The sequence below is a fragment of the Tupaia chinensis genome, unplaced genomic scaffold (genome assembly GCF_000334495.1).
Source record: "Tupaia chinensis unplaced genomic scaffold, TupChi_1.0 Scaffold149383_1, whole genome shotgun sequence".
In the NCBI taxonomy this organism is placed as follows: Eukaryota; Metazoa; Chordata; class Mammalia; order Scandentia; family Tupaiidae; genus Tupaia; species Tupaia belangeri.
Window position 1 is genome coordinate 3,433,941 of NW_006209227.1, and position 18,608 is coordinate 3,452,548.

General features: G+C 45.8%; 1 protein-coding gene across 1 annotated transcript in view; it reads left to right on the forward strand.

Moving 5' to 3' along the window:
- TRPM8 (transient receptor potential cation channel subfamily M member 8) overlaps window positions 1-18,608 on the forward strand; it is a 148,066-nt gene that overhangs the window by 15,867 nt on the left and 113,591 nt on the right. The window contains exons 3-5 of the mRNA XM_006171163.2: window positions 7,867-8,051; window positions 13,213-13,334; window positions 15,883-15,956. Of these exons, the coding sequence (XP_006171225.2) occupies window positions 7,867-8,051; window positions 13,213-13,334; window positions 15,883-15,956 (381 nt within the window). The remainder of the gene's footprint in view (window positions 1-7,866; window positions 8,052-13,212; window positions 13,335-15,882; window positions 15,957-18,608) is intronic.

Genomic DNA, 18,608 nt, shown 5'->3' on the forward strand with positions numbered 1-18,608 from the left:
TCCGGGGTAGGAGGTGTTTAGTCTTAGGGTTCACATTAAGGGTGATTTTGAGATTTCTCTAATTCTCCCTCTTCATTTCTGGCTGGAACACTTCTCATTCAAACATGGACCCCACCGTTTCTAATTTTCCATAATCCCCACCCTTCCCTATGGCTTTACACTTGCCTACTCCAGTTATTTTCATTAGCTGGTGGACCCTTGGGGTATCCGAATGTGAGACCTCTGTCTCAAGTCCCTTGTCTCTCTTTGTCAAGGGGTGTTCTGCCAGAACTGAACATGCTTTCTGTCGGAGTTACCACTATGGTCTTTTCCCTCTTTCCATACCTGGCTCAAATCTCTCTCTCTGTCTTCACACAAATATCCCTTGACGCTCATTCTGTTTAATCACTAACCTCTTTGCATTTGTTTGTCCTGTGTAATTAACTTTACGAGGACAATAACCTATTTCTTCTTGTCTATAGCATGTGTGTCATATATAAATATATGATAGAAAAATAGCCAACAATCAAGGAGCATAAGCTCTAACAGAACTACTCTGTTGATGGCATCTGATTTAAGTGAAATGACTGCAAATTGCTCACTAACAATGACTACTTCTATCCTGGTTAAGTTTTTGCCAAGGAGAGTTTAAAGGGGATGTGGAAGTGATGATAATGTAATAGACCTGGCCTTGCCCCTTTTCCACGGCGCTTCCTCCCCCAATCTCCTTCTGGCTCCACTTGTCTAAGGCTGAATGTATATTGGTGTGAGGAAAGTTAACATCTACAAAAAGGAAAAATTGGTTAGACTTCCTCTGTGTTTTTTTTTCCTCATCTTTATTAAGAACGTTTAATTTCTTAATTAATCTTATCATTACTTTCCATAATGAGCATTTCCCATTTTATTTGTGGTTTTTAAACTGTGCCACTAATGGCAGGAGTTGAATTTTACTATGATTTAGTACTATGGTACCATTGGCAAGCCAAGAGTGGGAATTCCGTGTCATTGTGTTATTAGCATTTATGTAAAATACTGGGCTCCATAATGAGGCATGCTTCATTCATATTCAATTGCTGAATTGCTACAAGCGGCAATGTCCTTAAGAGCCTTTCTTCAGTGGCTTAAAATATTTTGTTCCTCTTCTGAAAAGAACCTGAGAGAAGGAGGCGGGGCTGGGAAGGCTCAGCTTATAAAAGCCTCCCTCCTCCTTTGAGTAGAGGAGCCAAGTAGGATCTTTGGGATGAGAGAAGACCTTGCTGCATAGACCACTGTGTCAGGTATGTTACCCACTTCTGCTTTTGTCTCTCCATAAATGTGGCCATCACTCTAACCTGAAGAATTGCTGTGTTTAGTGTCTCTGACAAAGGCATCATTTCATTTTTCTATGAATATTTGAAACCAAAGGAAGACAAAATGTTCATTTCTTCAAAGAGATCTGGACATGACAAAATGCTGGTTCACAGATACATCAAGGCCTCATTTGGATTTATTTAAAAATGTAAAAATCTTGGCTAGATTTCTGGACAACTTTAAATATGATTGCAAGTTTTATTTTTCTGATAGATAGAGTTAGAAATTTTCTAAAGTAAGCTTTGCTAAAAAATTCGCTGGCATCTGAACTCTGCAAATGACTATCTAAATCAATCCTGTGTTCTCACCCCATTTGGTACACAATAAAACAGCTTTTTGTAAATCAAAACTATGGTAAAACATAAATTAACTTCAAGAAAAGCATACATGCAAATAGTAAATCTTTCATAAGAAAAATAGTATACTTGATTTGTTTTTGCATAGCGTGGTTTCTTCAGTTCCTTTAGCTTGTGAAACATGCTCATTTGTATTATTCAGAAGCAAGAGAGAAACACTGAGGGGTTGGATGAATAATTAAAGGTTGTATTTCATTTGATTTTTGAATCCATTGTTGCCAATGCAGATTTTCAATGTTAGTTTTTAAGCTGAATGCAAGGCAATGGTTGTTCCCTAAGTTTAGCCTGTATGTCGGTATGCAAGCACGATGATCGTGACTGAGTTCTACCTTGTCAAGGTCTTGAGAGCGTGAAGAACTTTTCTCAAGGTTGTGATTTATAATTCTTTAAATTTTGGAACAGCGTTGCTATCATCCATTATTCATTTTTGTTGTCTTGCCTTAGAATTGATGTTATTCTTGGCACCTATAAAGACAGTGGAGTTCCAGGTGCCATAGGGACCCTTGCCCTGCCCCTTATTCCTTGAAGCATCATCTTCTATCTGAATTCCTCCTCCTGTCTTTCAGCTTAATTCCTGGGCAGGCTCTCTTGAGATTAGAGAACTTAGGAGCCTCCTTTGGCTTTGCTGTTTTTCCAGTTTTACCCACCTCTTCAAACTTCAAAAATTGGTCTGACAGAGGCAATTAGAAAAGCTTGCTAATGCTGGTAACAAAGCCCATCTCAGTTCTCCTCTAGAGGTGAATGACATGTGGAGGCAGAGGTGCACGTAAAGGGCCACACCACTCTTGCCAAAGTGAGAATGGAGAAGATTCTGCAGATGGTGTCATTTCTATCTGAAACCTCTGCAAGTGTCATCTTTGCCATTATAATGAATAATTGATGGGAGCGAGAGTGGAGGAGGCTGGGCTTTGGAACATTCTCAGAGCATGAGCAAGTTCTTTCTTCTGGCATTCAGTGCTACCTCAGGAAAACATCTTATTTCTTCTTCCTCGTCCTCTTCTTCTTCTCCTCCTCCTATACTTTCTCCATATATATATATATATATATATATTCATGTGGGAGTCCAGCAGTGTAACCGCTACGCCACGTGCTGGCTCCAGTATTATTTTTTATTGCTGACATTTGGACAGTGCCCCAGCCTGATCAAGTGTATGTTTCATGTGCTAGCAGGACAGATTGTGCCTACGTTCAGCTGTGACTACACTAAGCCAAAGTATACACGATACCACCTCTTAGGCATCCCATCAACTACATCCTTGTGGTTTGTAGTGTTGATTACAAGTTCTGAAAACAAGTTATCACAATCTAAGAATGGGAGATCAGTGGTGATTATTTGTAGCATCTTGGTTTGGTCAATGGAAAAAAACAAACTCTGTAGTATATTGAAGGAGGTTTATTCTATGCCACTTTTTTTTTTTTTTAGAGGTTTTTGCTACAGGGCACGTGTGCTCACTAGAAAGAGACAGAAAGCCAGAAATCACTCCCTGGGGGGATGGCCACACCACAATCTCTTCTCCTCTTGAGATCTCGGACATGCACGCACACACGCCCGGTGTGAGTTTAAGCTGCCAGGCCGGGGACTCAAACCACGGTCGACTACATGGGAGTCCAGTGACATAGTCATTATGCCAACTGCTGGTCCCTTCTATGCCACTTTGATCACGGTCCAGGGAAGCAAAATTTCAAGAAGTCTTGAAAAAGTGCTTCCTATACAGCCAAGTGACCACAGACCTTTTAAACACTTCAGGAAAGCAGAAATTATGAACGCGGTTGTAGACCAATTACCCATTGGTTTGACCTGAGAAGGTGGGATGTCTTGAAGTAGGTGGGTCAGGAAGAAAGGGACTAACAGGTCATGGGTAAATTTAAGGGCATTTTTAGTTTGCTATTGGCTAAAAGAACAAGGCTTTGTTTAAACTTGGAGTCAGCAGAGAGCATGGATTAAGCTTCACCTCAGCATATATAAAGGAGTTTATTAATCATCTCATGTCTGAGTCAGAACTTGGGAAAGTAAGCCACGATTACTAAGGCAAGGTAACCTGGGTAGTAAGGCTGATGGCATGCAGGCATCTGTCCCCAGATCCCTTAGAAAGGAAGTTTAGAACGAAGAACACGTGGCTGGAGTTCAGTCCTCAGTCTACAGGCTCTCCAACCTGACTCTGAGACCAACACCATCAACAGCCCATGCGGGCATGGTAGGTGCAGAAGAGGCCACCCCAGTGCCACTGAGCACGTGAGGAGGGGCCCAGCAATCCAAGCTATAGCGAGTCTGGCGGGCCAGCCTGGGGAGAGATTGTTTTCCTGCGTGGGAATCTGTTGGCCTATAAGTGGGAACTGTGCACTAGAAAGGTAAGATAGTGAATATCGTCACAATTTTTTGTGAAGTTTTTACAAATGTATATGGTATTTATTTCAAGAGCCCATTGTGATTTGAATTTTTACTGAGGTAACCTCCATGGTAGGTACTAGGATTCCATTAAATTCATCATATCCATTTGAAATCTTCGAGAGTAAGGACTGTAAATAAAAGTAGTTGAGATATTGATAAAAATATGAGAGCAAGAATTTTATTTAATTAAAGAAATCCTAGAACTGGCTGAATGCTCAGGTATCTCTACTGAGGTCCCTTCATTTGAGCTGCCATGGGGACACCACTGTGAAACTTTAGCAACATAGTTTTTTTATTTTTCAAGAATTATTTAGTTCATTTTATTTATTATTATTATTTTAAAATTTGCTATAGGGCACATGCACTTATGAGGGAGAGAGAGAGAGAGAGAGAGAGAGAGAGAGAGAGAGAGAGAGAGAGAGAGAGAAAGTGAGAAAGCAAGCTGCCAGGTCTGGGACTCAAACCATGGTGGGCCATGTGGGAGTCCAGTGCCTTAACCACCATACCACCTGCTGGCCCCAATAGTATAGCTTTGACACACATTCAGCCACACTCAGTTTGGTGCTGAAGTGTAACATGACTGTACTGAGGTGTTTCTCGCCATACAGCCCAGGGTTCTATAGACACAGGCATCTTTTTCTTCTAGCTTCTTATCTTGAGATAATTAATTATAGCTTCACGGGAAGTGGAACAAATAGCATAGAGAGGTTCCATGTATCCTCTACCCCAGGTGCGCCCAGCGGTAACATTTCACATAACTGCTGTGTGCAAGGTCAAAACCAGGAAATCCGCATGGTACAATCCACAGACGTCATGCACTTCTCCCCAGTTCCACATGCACTCATTGGTCTGTACACAGTTTACGCAATTTTATCTCTGCAGATTCGTGTGACCAGCACTGTAATCCAGCTATGGCCTGACTTGTCACTAGCAAGACCCCCTCTTGCTGCCCCTTTATAATCACAGTCCTGTTCCGTGCCCGTGCCCTGCCTGTTCTAGACTGCGGGACTCTTACCTTGGCCTCTGTATCAGGGAATGTGGGTTCGAAGTTACTCCATGGACGCTGAAAATCTTACACTTGACCGTGTTCATCCCTGTGCCTCAGCCACCAGGAGGATTGGGTGGGCTTTCCAGCAACCTCCCAGGACCTTACAGCAGGCTTCCCATGGCTGGATGGACCCCTGACTACCACGTCCTTCCTCTCACTCTACCCCCCTCAGGTCTTTCTCTTTGGTTCCTTCATATTACATAATATTTTAGCAAGTCTCTGCCGATATTTATGCGCCAAGGTGAAATATAACAATTTACACAGAAAAAAGAGAGAAACTCCTGTACTGTATCTTCTCCATTTACTTTTTAGTTCCATCCCTTCCCACCTGCCCTCACCAGCAAACCTCACTGTGTACCCTTTCATAGGTTTTCATCCTCATTCACCACATTCTTCGGTGTGCCTTTCTGCTACACAGAGTCCAACTGGCTGAGGGGTCAACGGCTGATTTTATTTTATTTTTTATTTTCAGAATATGCACGTGCTTACCAGAGAGAGAGACAGACAGAGAGACAGAGACAGTGAAATAGGGAGAGAACACCCCCCAATGAAGCACAGTGACATTGTAATCCTTTTCCCTCCATTTCTCCATCTCTTTAGGATTTAGGGCATGCATGCCCAGAGAAGAATTCATGTCCTTCAAGCCACTTGGGCTGGGATTTGAACCATTGTCAACCATGTGGGATCTGGTTTTCTATGGATGGGGTTTGACTGCTGTAGTACAGGGGTAGTCCGAGGACATCAAATCTAGATCATAATCTCTTCCCTCTTAAAAAAAATACAGATACGGCTCCATCTTCTAGCTTCTAATGTTGAAGAAAAGTTTGATAGCAGCCTAATTTCCCTTCTTAGTGATTGTTTTTCCTGCTGCATTGCTTGTATGATTCTATGCTTCTTCTTTTCATTTTCTTTAAAAAATTTGCTAGCCAGGTGTACCAGAGAGAGACAGATAGAGACAGAGGGAGAGGAGAAAGGACTCCTTTCTTGGGGTATGGTCGTGCCGCGATCCCTTCTCTTCCTTTTCTGTATCCTGTTGGAATTTTGGGAATGCATGCACATGTGCCTGACATGTTTCTCAAGCTGCTGGCTCTGAGATTTGAACAGCACAGTCAGCCATGTGTGACCTGGCTGCTTTAACCACCAGGCCACAGAACCAGCCCTTTATGTTCACACTTATAATTAAATAATTTCCCTAGGGCACCTGTAACCCTAGTAATTCTGCCTGACATCAGATCCAGTGGGGTTTTTATTGTAAGGAGCCAGGGAGGGTCTAGCCTGTTGATTTTCTGACTACTGTGTCTTCTGCACGTGGGGCACTTTCTTGTTCTGAAAGTCCCGTTACTTACGTGGTAAATCTATGCTCTCAAGCGAAGGCCTCCACCAGGCGTGGACAGCTGTGCTGAGGAGGTCCCTTCTCTGCTGGGTGGGTGGCAGTTGTGGGGCACAGCTCCATGTCTGGTGCTGCCCGGGCTCGGCCTGGGGTTATGGGGCAGTGCTCCATGGGCTGCGTCTAATGTCTTGAGCACATTCTCTGGTTGCCACCAGGTCACACGATGCTGCTAGTTTTTGCCACGTCTGGTTAGGGCTCCACTCTCGTGTATTAATAAGCATGGGGGTTGTCGACCTAAGACAAATAATGAGGGAAAGTAAGGAAAGTAAGAGTTTATTTGGGCCGGGGTCAGGGGAGCTCTCCCAAGTTATCCGGTGTACAGTGTACTGAGCTCTTACAGATTTCAGGATGATTTTAAAGGCAAAATGTGTGAATTGGAGGAGAAAACAGCAAGGAGTCTCATGCAGCAGTGACTGGTTAAATTCTGTGGTAGAGGTAACAGGATGCCTGGTCACCTGGAGTCACTTGGCTTCATCTTGAGCAAAGTGTGGTGACGGTGAACATGGCCCATTGTCGTAGCTGAAACATCTAAAGCTATAACTAGTAGATGTGACTGATGGAAGGTAAAGGAGGGATGTATTTGGCCAATAAGAGCATTGTGATTTGGCCAATAAGGATGTTCATAAAACTAAAGTCCAATGAGTCTAGGTAGCGTCTTAAGCTCTTTGGTCATACATTCCCAAGAAAGTCACAAGATGTGCACAAGCTTTATTTCCTCTATCTGACTCTGGTGGCCTAGAAGTTTCTGTTGGAATTTCAGGAAAATTAGTCTACTCTGGGCTCTCTCAGCTTCCTTAAAGTTCGATGATGTGGTATTGTAGCATGAGTGACTCCATTTTGATTCGGTTTGGCAGAAACTTGGCGTAAAATGATGGCCTTCGATAATTTTCACTTACCACAAGCAATTCTGGAAGGCACCTCATTGATGGGTCAAGGGGACTTCTATGTCGAGCTTCCTCCTCCTCCTCTCTTTGTCACAGTGGCCATCATTATGTACAATGGAACTAAGGACTCAGCTCTCTGTGTGGTGTCATCCCCAGGGGCGGCGGTCATCTGAAGTAATGAAACAATAGCAAAGTTTCCAGAGATGAAAGAAAAACCAAACTGGAATTTGCAGAACCTAAGATCAATGTAAAAATTTCAGACACACATATAGTCAATCCTTAAAATATTAGCACTTAAGAAGAAGAGAAAAAAACACAAATATCTAAGTGTTGAATAAATAGAATAGTAATGCTCTCAAGGTTTCCTTTACAAGATCAACAATCTAATAGTACTGGTGCGATGGAAGAGTTGGTCACACTGTCCACCCGAGTTACTCACTCAGATAAGCAGCTCTTGGTTCCCCGCTTAGCTTTGCTCCATTAGAACAGCCTGCAAGGACTTCCCTGCTGCTGATGGCTGAGACCAAGGTGGTCGAGCCAGGTGTAGGGGGACTGGCCCCGGACATGGAGCCAGTTCAGCAGAGAGAGCTAAGTACATGCAGGGTAGAAATAGAGAAAATAAAACTGAGCACGAAGGAGAAGATTATTCAGGAAGGTGAAAACACGTAGTGTAACAGCAGTCTGGGTCTGAGTCTCAGATTCAATGGACCATGGCAGCGAAGCCGGGCAGCTCGTGCTCAGAGGAAGTGAGCCAGGCACCAGCAGAGAAGCCCCCATTAGCTGACCTTGACCTAGCATGCAGGGCGTGTTGCGAGAAGGGGGCTAGTTCTGAGTTCTGCCGCTCTGTCCTAACAATATCTGATTTCTTCCTCAGCATTTCTGCTCCATCAGATGCCCTCGGAGTCCTGCTTCGGGCTTTACATTGTGCAACTCAAATAAAAGTGAGTAGCCACTCATGGCATGATGTATTCGAGATACTCAGGTCCCACAGACCAAGAGGACTGGGAGCAAGTGTAATTTAAAGGGTGCAGTGAGAGGCAGTCACAAGATACCCCCAAGGATCCCCACCTCCTGGTTCTCGTCCCCTGCATGGTCTCCACCCTGAGTGTGGGCTGGACACAGTGACTTGCTTTCAATCGGTAGAATACGGCTAAGTGACAGCAGGTCCTTCTGGGACGAGGTAACAGAAGACCAGGACTCTACTCTTCAGGAAGCTTCTCTCTATTGCCTGCTCAGCCGCCGTGAGCTGTGAGGGAGCCTGCTGTCATGTTGCAGAACCCGGGTAGGATGGCCTCAGGCCACAGCTCAGGCCCACACGTCCCTAGGAGCAGAATCCCGTCAGCACTCCCTTTCTACAGAAAGCCTGCACTCTGGCCTCGCCCTCTGCACTCACATGGCTCTCCTTCCTCTCTGTCCCCACCTGCGTCCTCATGCCACGCCATGCCCATGAAGGCTACTGTCGCCTGTCCTGCTGAGCAAAGCCCGGAAAACCTGTGTGGTGTTGCCGTCAGGCACTTGCTCTGGGCACACTCGCATTTCTTCTCTGGAATAAGTCACACGGTCCAGACCAGGAGCTGTGATGGGCCAAATAATCAATTCCACATCCAGGAAAAGTTTCAAAGAATGTGATGCAGGGGTGGGGTGGGCGGGAATGCGTAAGCCTGCATTGGTATTTATTGCATCACTGCTGGCTGCCTCTTCTCACCATCTTCAACTTTTCATTGACTGTTAATGGTCTCATCATGCTACCTACCCCAGAGCTCCTTTTGTTTTTTAATTTAAATTTATTTATTTACATTCATTCACTATACATCATTATAGCATACAAAATGAGATTTCCCATCCAGAATGCACTGTATATTGGCTCAATCAAGCACATCAACATACGTGTTATCGTCAACAAATAACTTCCCATTTCTTGTTTTCTGTATATTTTGCGTTTTCCCATCCTTGATTCCCTATCTCTCACCCTCTGCTGTCTCACACTGTCTCTGGTATCCATGGTTGCTTCCCATGCCTTTTCTCCCCATTTCATTGATTCACTAAAGAATTTAATTAATCTAAATATCTTCAGTAGCAAGCGCAGCTGATATACACACATCCATGAATACGAGTCTGACTTTAGGCGCAAACCCCAGTGAGTAGAATGGACATACACGGTCACATACGACAAGGGCTACCATTTTGATGTATTCATTTCTGTGCATCTTTAATATTAGGTGGGGTGCCTTTGCGTCCCCGATGGCCATAGTCGTTCTTTCTGAATGCAAACCCCAGTGAGTAGAATGGACATACTCGATCACATACAACAAGGGCTACCATTTTGATGTATTCATTTCTGTGCATCTTTAATATTAGGTGGGGTGCCTTTGCGTCCCCGATGGCCATAGTCGTTCTTTCTGAAGGTGTCCTACCTGACAGCTGAGTGGGGGACTCGCTCCAGGTTAGGGGTTAGGGATTGGACTAAGCGGTCTCTAAAGCCAGAGCTTTGAACCACCTTGCTTTCTCTCCTCCTGATTTTCTCTTATTCACAGTAAATCACATCATTAAAATACACCCGCTGCATGGCACTGTTGTCTTGCTTCTTCTGGGTATTAACGCTCTTCTGTGAAAGGAAACGTAGATCATTTTCAATTTTCCCTATGATAAACAAATGAAATCCTCTGAGTATAACTTTCTATGTTTCGAATTCTTTTGTCTAGATTCTCCAAAGCCAGTTCATTGGAGGTTTTTATTATTACTATTTATATTTGCGCCATGGGGCTTGTATGTTCACTCGAGAGAGACAGAGTCAGAGAGAGGGAGGGAAAGGGAGAAATCACCCCCCACCACCCCAGCAGGGATGGCCATGCTGCAGTCCATTCTCCTTTCAGGACTTTGGGCACACACATGCATCTGACATGTTTTTCAAGCCACCAGGTGGGGGACTTGAACCATGGAATCAACTATGTAGGGTCTAGCACCTTAACCACCATGCCTCCTGCTGGCATGGAATTTCTTTTTAATTGCCCAAAGGCATGTGTGCTAGAGTCAGGGAGACAAAAAGAAAGAGAGAGAAGAAGGAGAAAGTATCCTTCAATGGGGTGGGTTCATGTCACAGTCCTTTCTCCAGTTCTCCATCCTGTTGGCGTTTTGAGCATGCACTTGGCATGCTTTTGAGCCTCTGAGGCTGGGATCTCAGCTATGGTGGGCCATGTGGGACTCAGCTCCCTTAATAAACTGTCTTTAGGGCCAGCATGACAATGATCATTTTAACATGCCTTGCTTCATTATTGCCAAATCGCTTAACAGCTTTTACCCCTCACCCAGACACACGAGCGTCTGTCCCCATCTCTTCTTCCCAGCATCAGATACATGTCAAGAAACCTGCCCTTGCTGTCCGCTGTTGGACAGTCAGACAGCCGAGCTCTGCCTGTTGTCATTACAAGGTGGGTTAGCGTGCTTCGGCCGGGCTGTGGGGTCTGACGCTGCGATTTTCTCCTTGGCATGAGACGTACTGGTGACTTCCCCCTTTCTCTCCCTTTCTCAGCCTCCTGGTTCTCCACCTGCCTGTCCAGTCTGCGCCCCTTCAGGGTTCCACCCTCTGTCACCCTCTCCTCAGGGCCCCTCGAGCATCTCACTGTCCAGGCTCTCCTCGGGAGCTCTTTCCCGATTTCCCCCTGGCCCTTGGCTTTATGTCTCACCTCCCAACTTTGACATCTGAGCTTAACCCTGAGAGAATGTGTCTGGGAGATGCTCACAGCGGGGCGCCGGGAATATCTGCCGTGGGAAATCGTAAAGAATGCCCAGACTCCTGACTAACCCACTTGAGTTGATTATCAGCTGGCTTCAGAGAGCTCGTTAGAAACCAATACCCAAAATGGGCATTGGAAGAGCCATCACAGGGCTGCCTGCTGCCCGTCTCACTCAACTTTCACATTTCTTGTTTGACGGAAATGTGATTAAGAAGAGAAATATATCCCCATCGCAGTAAAATAAGCAGTTTGCATTGTGAGGCAAATGAAATGACTTCCGGACCCTTGGTGCCCTACTTAGAAGCAATTTGCTGTATGGAAAACAGCAAATATCTTACAGGATTGATTTGTGGTTTTATAACAATGTTTGTAAAGTACCAGTTAATACTTCCAGCCTCTCTTGGAAATGCCTGGGGAGAGAAATAAAAGAAGCACACATCGCTTTAAACAGTCTGGATCGCCCATCCGAGTGGGGCTGAGAGTGTCTGATCTCTGCGGAGTGGGGAGCTTTGTGTCTGGCCTGGGCCTGTGATCTGGACCAGGATTCAGGGCCCCTGGGCCAAGGGATGGGGACAGTGTGGCTGAATGATGTCTGCTCTGTGTCTTAGACCTTTCTACATCTGAGGGAAGTGATACAGATGTAGTTTACAAACGGAAGGGGTTTGAGGATGGGTGGTGGTTCATTTGAATTATTTGCTGAATACATATTTATACGTAACTGCTTCCTGCACTGTGCCAGGCCCAGGAAGTCTAGCGGTGAACAAGATAGGCACACTCCTTGCTTCAGCAAGCTGACAGGGCCAGAGAGATCACTAAATCAAGACATTAGTGACTGCATAGAGGGAAGGTGCACGAACAGGTGGCCTGGTGTCCCAGTGTGTACCTCCATGAAGAAATGATGTGTAAGCCAAGGCCCAGAGGATGAGCAGAGATGGCCAGATGGGGTCGGGGGAAGAAGGTTCTACATAGGATGTGGGACTGCAGGTGGGAAAGGCGGGGTTGACGTAGGAGCAGAGTCCAGAGGGAGAGGAACGGGGGCCATGTCAGGCTAGGGAAGCAGGCAGGGTCCCTGGCAACCGTGGACAATCGGAGATCCTTGGAGGGGTTGGGAAAGAGGAATCGCCACTGAGATGTGAGGGCGACAGACAGGGAGGAGCTTTGACCCGGGAGGTGGGGACTCGGGGAGGTGCAGGTGTTCGAGAATGACATTTGCTAGAGGCATCATGTTTACTGGAACAGCAGGGCAACCGGGGAGGCTGGGTGGGTGGGCCTCAGGCTCTGAGCCAGAGCTTGGGAGGGAGGGTAGGGGTAGGGGTGGAGAGGGCTCCTGAAGTGCGGGAGGGCAGGTCTCAGAGTGCAAGGAACCATGTGAGGACAGCCCAGAGAGCATCTGTCACGGAGGAGCCTGGAATGCCCGGGCTAGCAGCCTGCTCCAGAGTCTCGGGATGATCTGGGGTGCCGGCCCTCAGGCCCCACCCACCGCCTTTCAAAGTCTGTTTGACTGGCTCAGGACCAGAATCTTCTCCCCTGCCGGACAGCCACGTCCTCTGGCTGATGCGAGCCGCTAGGTACAGTCTGTTCTATAAATTCCCCCTATTGACTGAGCAAGGAAGAACTTTCGAGAGAGGGTGTTCATTCCAGGGTGCCAGACTCAGCGTGGGGAACAGGAGGAACGGCACCCCGGACAGCAGCCGGGCCCTGTGCTCCACTCCAGCGGTCTCGGAGCACAGGCCAGCTGTTGTAAGCCCTCTAGTGTGGGGCCCTGTGGAGGGAGAGGCAGTCTGTCCTCTCAGAGCTCTCAGCCTGGTGGCCAGTTGGTGTCATGCATGTCACCACCATGGATGGGGCCACCTGGGTCAGACTCTTAGGCACGAGGGACCCAGTTGGGGGACGCTGAAGGGTGGAAACTGCAGCTGGGACCTGGAGGACAATGAGGAGTTAGATTCTCTTGGTGGGCAGGATAGAGCATGGGGCACCACAAGGGCAGAAGAGGGGTACAGGGCGAGGGCACGGGGTGAGCTCTGAAGGAAGAAAGGCCTCCTGTGTGTAACCCCAACCCACCATCCCACCCCATCCTCACAGAAGAGATGTCGTTCGAGGGCGCCAGACTCAGCATGAGGAACAGGAGGAACGGCACGCTGGACAGCACCCGGACCCTGTACTCCAGCGGGTCTCGGAGCACAGACCTGTCCTACAGCGAAAGCGTAAGTCTGCAAGTCGTGGCCGGCGCCCGGCAAACACTGCCGCCCTGGGCAGAGAAGCCTGACTTTGGCAGTGAAGGTTATTTGGAGATTAGTCCCTTATTTTAAAAGATCACCATTTCAGTGCACAGGGTTTGCTTTGTGTTATTTTTCTTGAACGGAGAAGTATTTTCTGCGTCCAACATTTCAAACATTTCAGTCTTTTTCTTTTTTTGGAGAGGTTTTCGCTATAGGGCGCGTGCACTCGCCAGACAGACAGAGAGAGACATAGAGACAGAAAGCGAGAAATCACCCCCCAGGGGGGGATGGCCACACCACAATCCCTTCTCCATTCTCCTCTCGGGATCTTGGGCACGCATGCACAGGCGCCAGCGTGAGTTTAAGCCACCGGGTCCAGAACTTGAACCGCAGTCAGCTACATGGGAGTCCAGCGACATAGCCATATGCTAACTACTGGTCCCAAGCATTTCTGTCTTAATGGTTCTCGCTGCACCCTCGCAAGTCGGAGGAGGGGTGCGTTTGCTGACTCCTCTGGTGGTAGTGGCACATCTGGGTGCTGCCAACCTACTTCCCCACCCATGGTGGGGACTCATTGCCTTTTCCAGTTTCGCTAACCCTGCGCGTGTGAAACGGGGCGCTAGTGAGGTTTCACTTCGGTTGTCTTCGTTCGTTTCAACGAAGCAGAGCCTGCTCACCGACGCTTATGGCAACTTGTGAGGTTCGCTTTTACTCAATAGGGCGCGTGCACTCGCCAGACAGACAGAGAGAGACATAGAGACAGAAAGCGAGAAATCACCCCCCAGGGGGGGATGGCCACACCACAATCCCTTCTCCATTCTCCTCTCGGGATCTTGGGCACGCATGCACAGGCGCCAGCGTGAGTTTAAGCCACCGGGTCCAGAACTTGAACCGCAGTCAGCTACATGGGAGTCCAGCGACATAGCCATATGCTAACTACTGGTCCCAAGCATTTCTGTCTTAATGGTTCTCGCTGCACCCTCGCAAGTCGGAGGAGGGGTGCGTTTGCTGACTCCTCTGGTGGTAGTGGCACATCTGGGTGCTGCCAACCTACTTCCCCACCCATGGTGGGGACTCATTGCCTTTTCCAGTTTCGCTAACCCTGCGCGTGTGAAACGGGGCGCTAGTGAGGTTTCACTTCGGTTGTCTTCGTTCGTTTCAACGAAGCAGAGCCTGCTCACCGACGCTTATGGCAACTTGTGAGGTTCGCTTTTACTCAGCGCCTACTTTTGTCTTTTGCCTTTGTCCCATTGCGTTGTCTGTCTTATTCTTACCGATTTACAGTTCTTTTTTTTTAAAGAATTATTTTATTGGAGCCGGCAGGCGGCAAGATGGTTAAGGGCACTGGACTCCCACATGGGTGATTGCTGCTCTCATCCGGATCTGGCAGCTTGCTTTCTCACCCTCCCCCCACCCCACTCTGTACCTTTCTGGTCAAATTGAAAAATAAATAAATAAAAACATAAAAAATTTTTAAAAAGTTAAAGTAATTCTTTAAAAAATGAATTATTTTATTTATTTATTTATCTATTTATTTAAACTTGACCAGAGAGGGACAGAGTGAGAAAAAGAAAGAGGGAAAGTGAGAAAGCAAGCCGCCAGGTCTGGGACTTGAACTGCAGTGGCCATGTGGGAGTTCAGCACCCTTAACCACCATGCCATCTGCCTGCCCTCCTCGTTTACAATTCTTATATATTCTGGTTACCAATCCTGCAATGATAAACATATATTGCAAATATTTTCTTCCAATTGAGGAGTGTGGCAAAATATTTTTCATCTGTTTTCAAAGTGTGTGCTTCTGCCAGCTTAGGGGAAGCCTTGGGTTTATAAAAGGCTTTTTTAGCTGTTTGTCAGAAGTAGGTCCCAGGGGTATGTAACTACTTTGCCCACAAGGTGAGAAATATGACTATCAAAGGAATTTGTAAAAAGCAGTGTACCAGGAATGGGATCTGTATTGATGATTATTTATGCTAAACTATCATCCAATGGTTATGTTTCTCCCGGTAGCCTTAGAGCTGAAGAAATATAATTTGTATCATATATTGTCATTTATCCACAAGATAACTCAAATAACTTTTGAAAAAACTTGCATTTAGCTATAAAAATATAAATGTATGCCTCTTTTAAAAAGTTTTGTATACTATAAAAACATGAATAGGGCCAGGAGGTGGTGTGGAGGTTAGGGCAGCTGAAATCCATATGGCTGCCTACATGCTTCGAGTCCCAGACCCAGCAGCTTGAAGATCATGCTGGGTGCATGTGTACGTGCCCACAATCCTGAAAGGAGAATGGAAGAGAAGGGATTGCAGTGTGGCCATTCCCCCGAGGAATGATTTTTCACTCTCTCTCTCTCTCTGTCGACAGTACATGCCCTACAACAAAACAAAAAGCATGAACAATTGCTGGATACTATGATTAAATGGGAAATTCTTAAAACCTTTGAAATAGGGTTTGGATAGATTTAGTATTCAGTAGTATCAGCAGGAGGGGAGTATAAATTAGTAATGTGTTATCTGTTGTTCTTTCTCCAAAGGACCTGGTGAATTTTATTCAAGCAAATTTTAAGAAACGGGAATGTGTCTTCTTTACCAAAGACTCCAAGGCCATGTAAGCTATTATATTCCCTCCATTTTTGCTTTTGTGTTCAAGAGTAAATTATTAACCACCAGTACAACAAGCTCATAGTTGATTATTAAATTGTCTTCATCTTGTAATTCTGAGAAATGGAGTGTGAGCAGGAAAGATTTGGCAAGTATTTCATCATTGTTCCCAAGGCTATCAGCATGTTGTTGTGCATTTCTAGCTTTGGCAACAGTTCGGAAAGTCACTGAGAGGGGCTATCACTCCCACAGACCTGAGAGCCCACCGAGTGGCCTTGGCAATGAACATGGTTTTGTAGCATTGGCGGGCAACTCCACGAATGTGCGCATGAGTCAATCTGAGTGGCTCTCTTTCAGACCTGTCTTCCCCCTGTGGTCCTGGAGCCTTCTCTTCTAACTGGTTGTTCTTTTACCCCGAGACCCATATGTGGTAACATCGAAGCTGGACTAGAATCAGCTCCACATGTAGGAGAGTCTCAGTGTTAATGAGTGAGTGAACCAACGGGTTAAATACAGCTGACCAGTCTTGCGGACGCCATACCAGAATCTAATTAAACTGCTTTAATCCTGCTACCTACTCTTGTTTCTGTCTGCCCTGTTACACGACAAACATTACAACAAACTTAGTTTTGCAGATCATAATTGGCTTTAATTGCAGTTCTAGAATTGGATAGCAGTTACAACAAAAATGGTTGGAAAGGCTCCGCCTACCACACTGCAGATTATATTTATAGCCGTAGGAAAGAAATGATATACAGGAAATGGAAATGAGGTGCCTGGTTTGAACAGCTTGAACAGTCGACTGCCTGTGATTGGCTAAAGCACGGCTGTTGTGATTGGCTGGGACTTAACTAGCCCTTGAAGATTAGGCTGTAGTCTGTTCGCGCATCCAGTTAAGTTGTAGTCTACTATTCACCAAGAATCCTTGAAGCCCGGTTTACAATACGTACAAAGGCAGCTCTGGGCCAAACAATTCAGCTTCACGACTCCTTCTCTTTTGCCTGCTGGTATGGAAGAAGGAGCCTTGCTGCTAATTGATTGGAAGTTGTTACTGTAGTTTATAATTAAAGAATTGGCCTTCTGTTCAAGGAAGGTAGTGAACAGAGGAAATATAATGAGAATAGTTAAGGTCAGGAGCTTTACAATCAGGTTTCTTCCCAATCTTGATTTGGCTGCCTCTTCACTGTGTGACCTTGAGCCAATTAATCTTTTTTCTCAACCTAGTCTCTTATCCTAAAAACTTGATGAAAGTATACTGCATGGACTGTGTTAAGGATTCAATAAGCTAGCCCACAAAATATCTACTCTAGGGGTCAGCAGGTGGCATGGTGGTTAAGAGCACTGGGCTCCCACATGGTCGATTGTGGTTCGAATCTCAGACCTGGCAGCTTGCTTTCTCTCTCTTTCTCTTGCTCTCTCTCTCTCTGTATCTCTCTGGTTAAAATAAAATAAATAAATAAATTTAAATGAAATAATTCTTTAAAAAGTTTTCTTTTTTTCTTTTTTTTGAGAGATTTTTGCTGTAGAGCATGTGTGCTTGCTGGAGAGACAGAAAGTGAGAAATCACCCCTCAGGGGGGATGGCCATGCTGCAATCCCTTCTCCTCCATTCTCTTCTTGGGATTTTGGGCATGCATGCACACGTGCCTGGCATGAGTTTTAAGCTGCCATGTCCAGGACTCAAACTATGGTTGACTATATGGGAATCCCGCGATGTTACAATTACGCCATCTGCTGTTCCCCACAAAAGGATTTCAATAGATGTGCTTTTTTCTCCCTAAACTTCCTATAAATTAGAAAATAAATATCGGAATAAAAACTAAAGGATCTCTATTTTGTCTTTGACATAAACAGATTCATTGTAAGTCATTTTGATGAGCATAAACTCTGAAAGTCAGCTACTTATTCTCTGAATGTTTCACTGAAAGGTTTTGCAGCTAACCTATTTGTTAGAGTGGTAGAAAACACACTTTGGATTCATTTATTCATTCTCTAAATATTTCCTGAGCATTTATGGCATAGGACTTTATAATTTGACCCCTGCGTGGTAGCTGCTCTGATCATGTAACAGATCAGGTGAGTGAGGTCCAGATGGTTCAGCGAGTACAATAGTTTATGCAAGGTCGCATGGTAGTGGGAGATGGATGAGGACTTCGAACACATGTGGGAGAACGTATTTTTGAACTATAACTCAGATAAGGGACTGATTCCAAGGTTGTGCCTTCTCTTTATCCTAATTGTCTCCCTTCTTAAGAATGGCACTGCTTCAGGCAGACCAAAGGAGCTGAATTTTCAACCTTATTTAATTGTGCTTAATTTAAATATAAAATCAGGGCCCAGCAGGTGGTGTGGTGGTTAAGTGCACTGGACTTCCCCACATGGCTGACTGTGGTTTGAGTCCCGGACCTGGTGGCTTGCTTTCTCTCTCCCTCTCTTTATCTTACTCTCACTCTGTCCCTCTCTGGCCAAATTAAAATAACTAAGTAGAGGGAACCAGCAGTTAGCGTAATGGCTATGTCACTGGACTCCCACGTAGTCGACCGCGGTTCGCGTCTCGGACCCGGTGGCTTAAAATCTCACGCCGGGCGCGTGTGCGTGCGTGCCCAAGATCCCGAGAGGAGAATGGAGGAGAAGGGATTGCGGCGTGACCATCCCCCCTG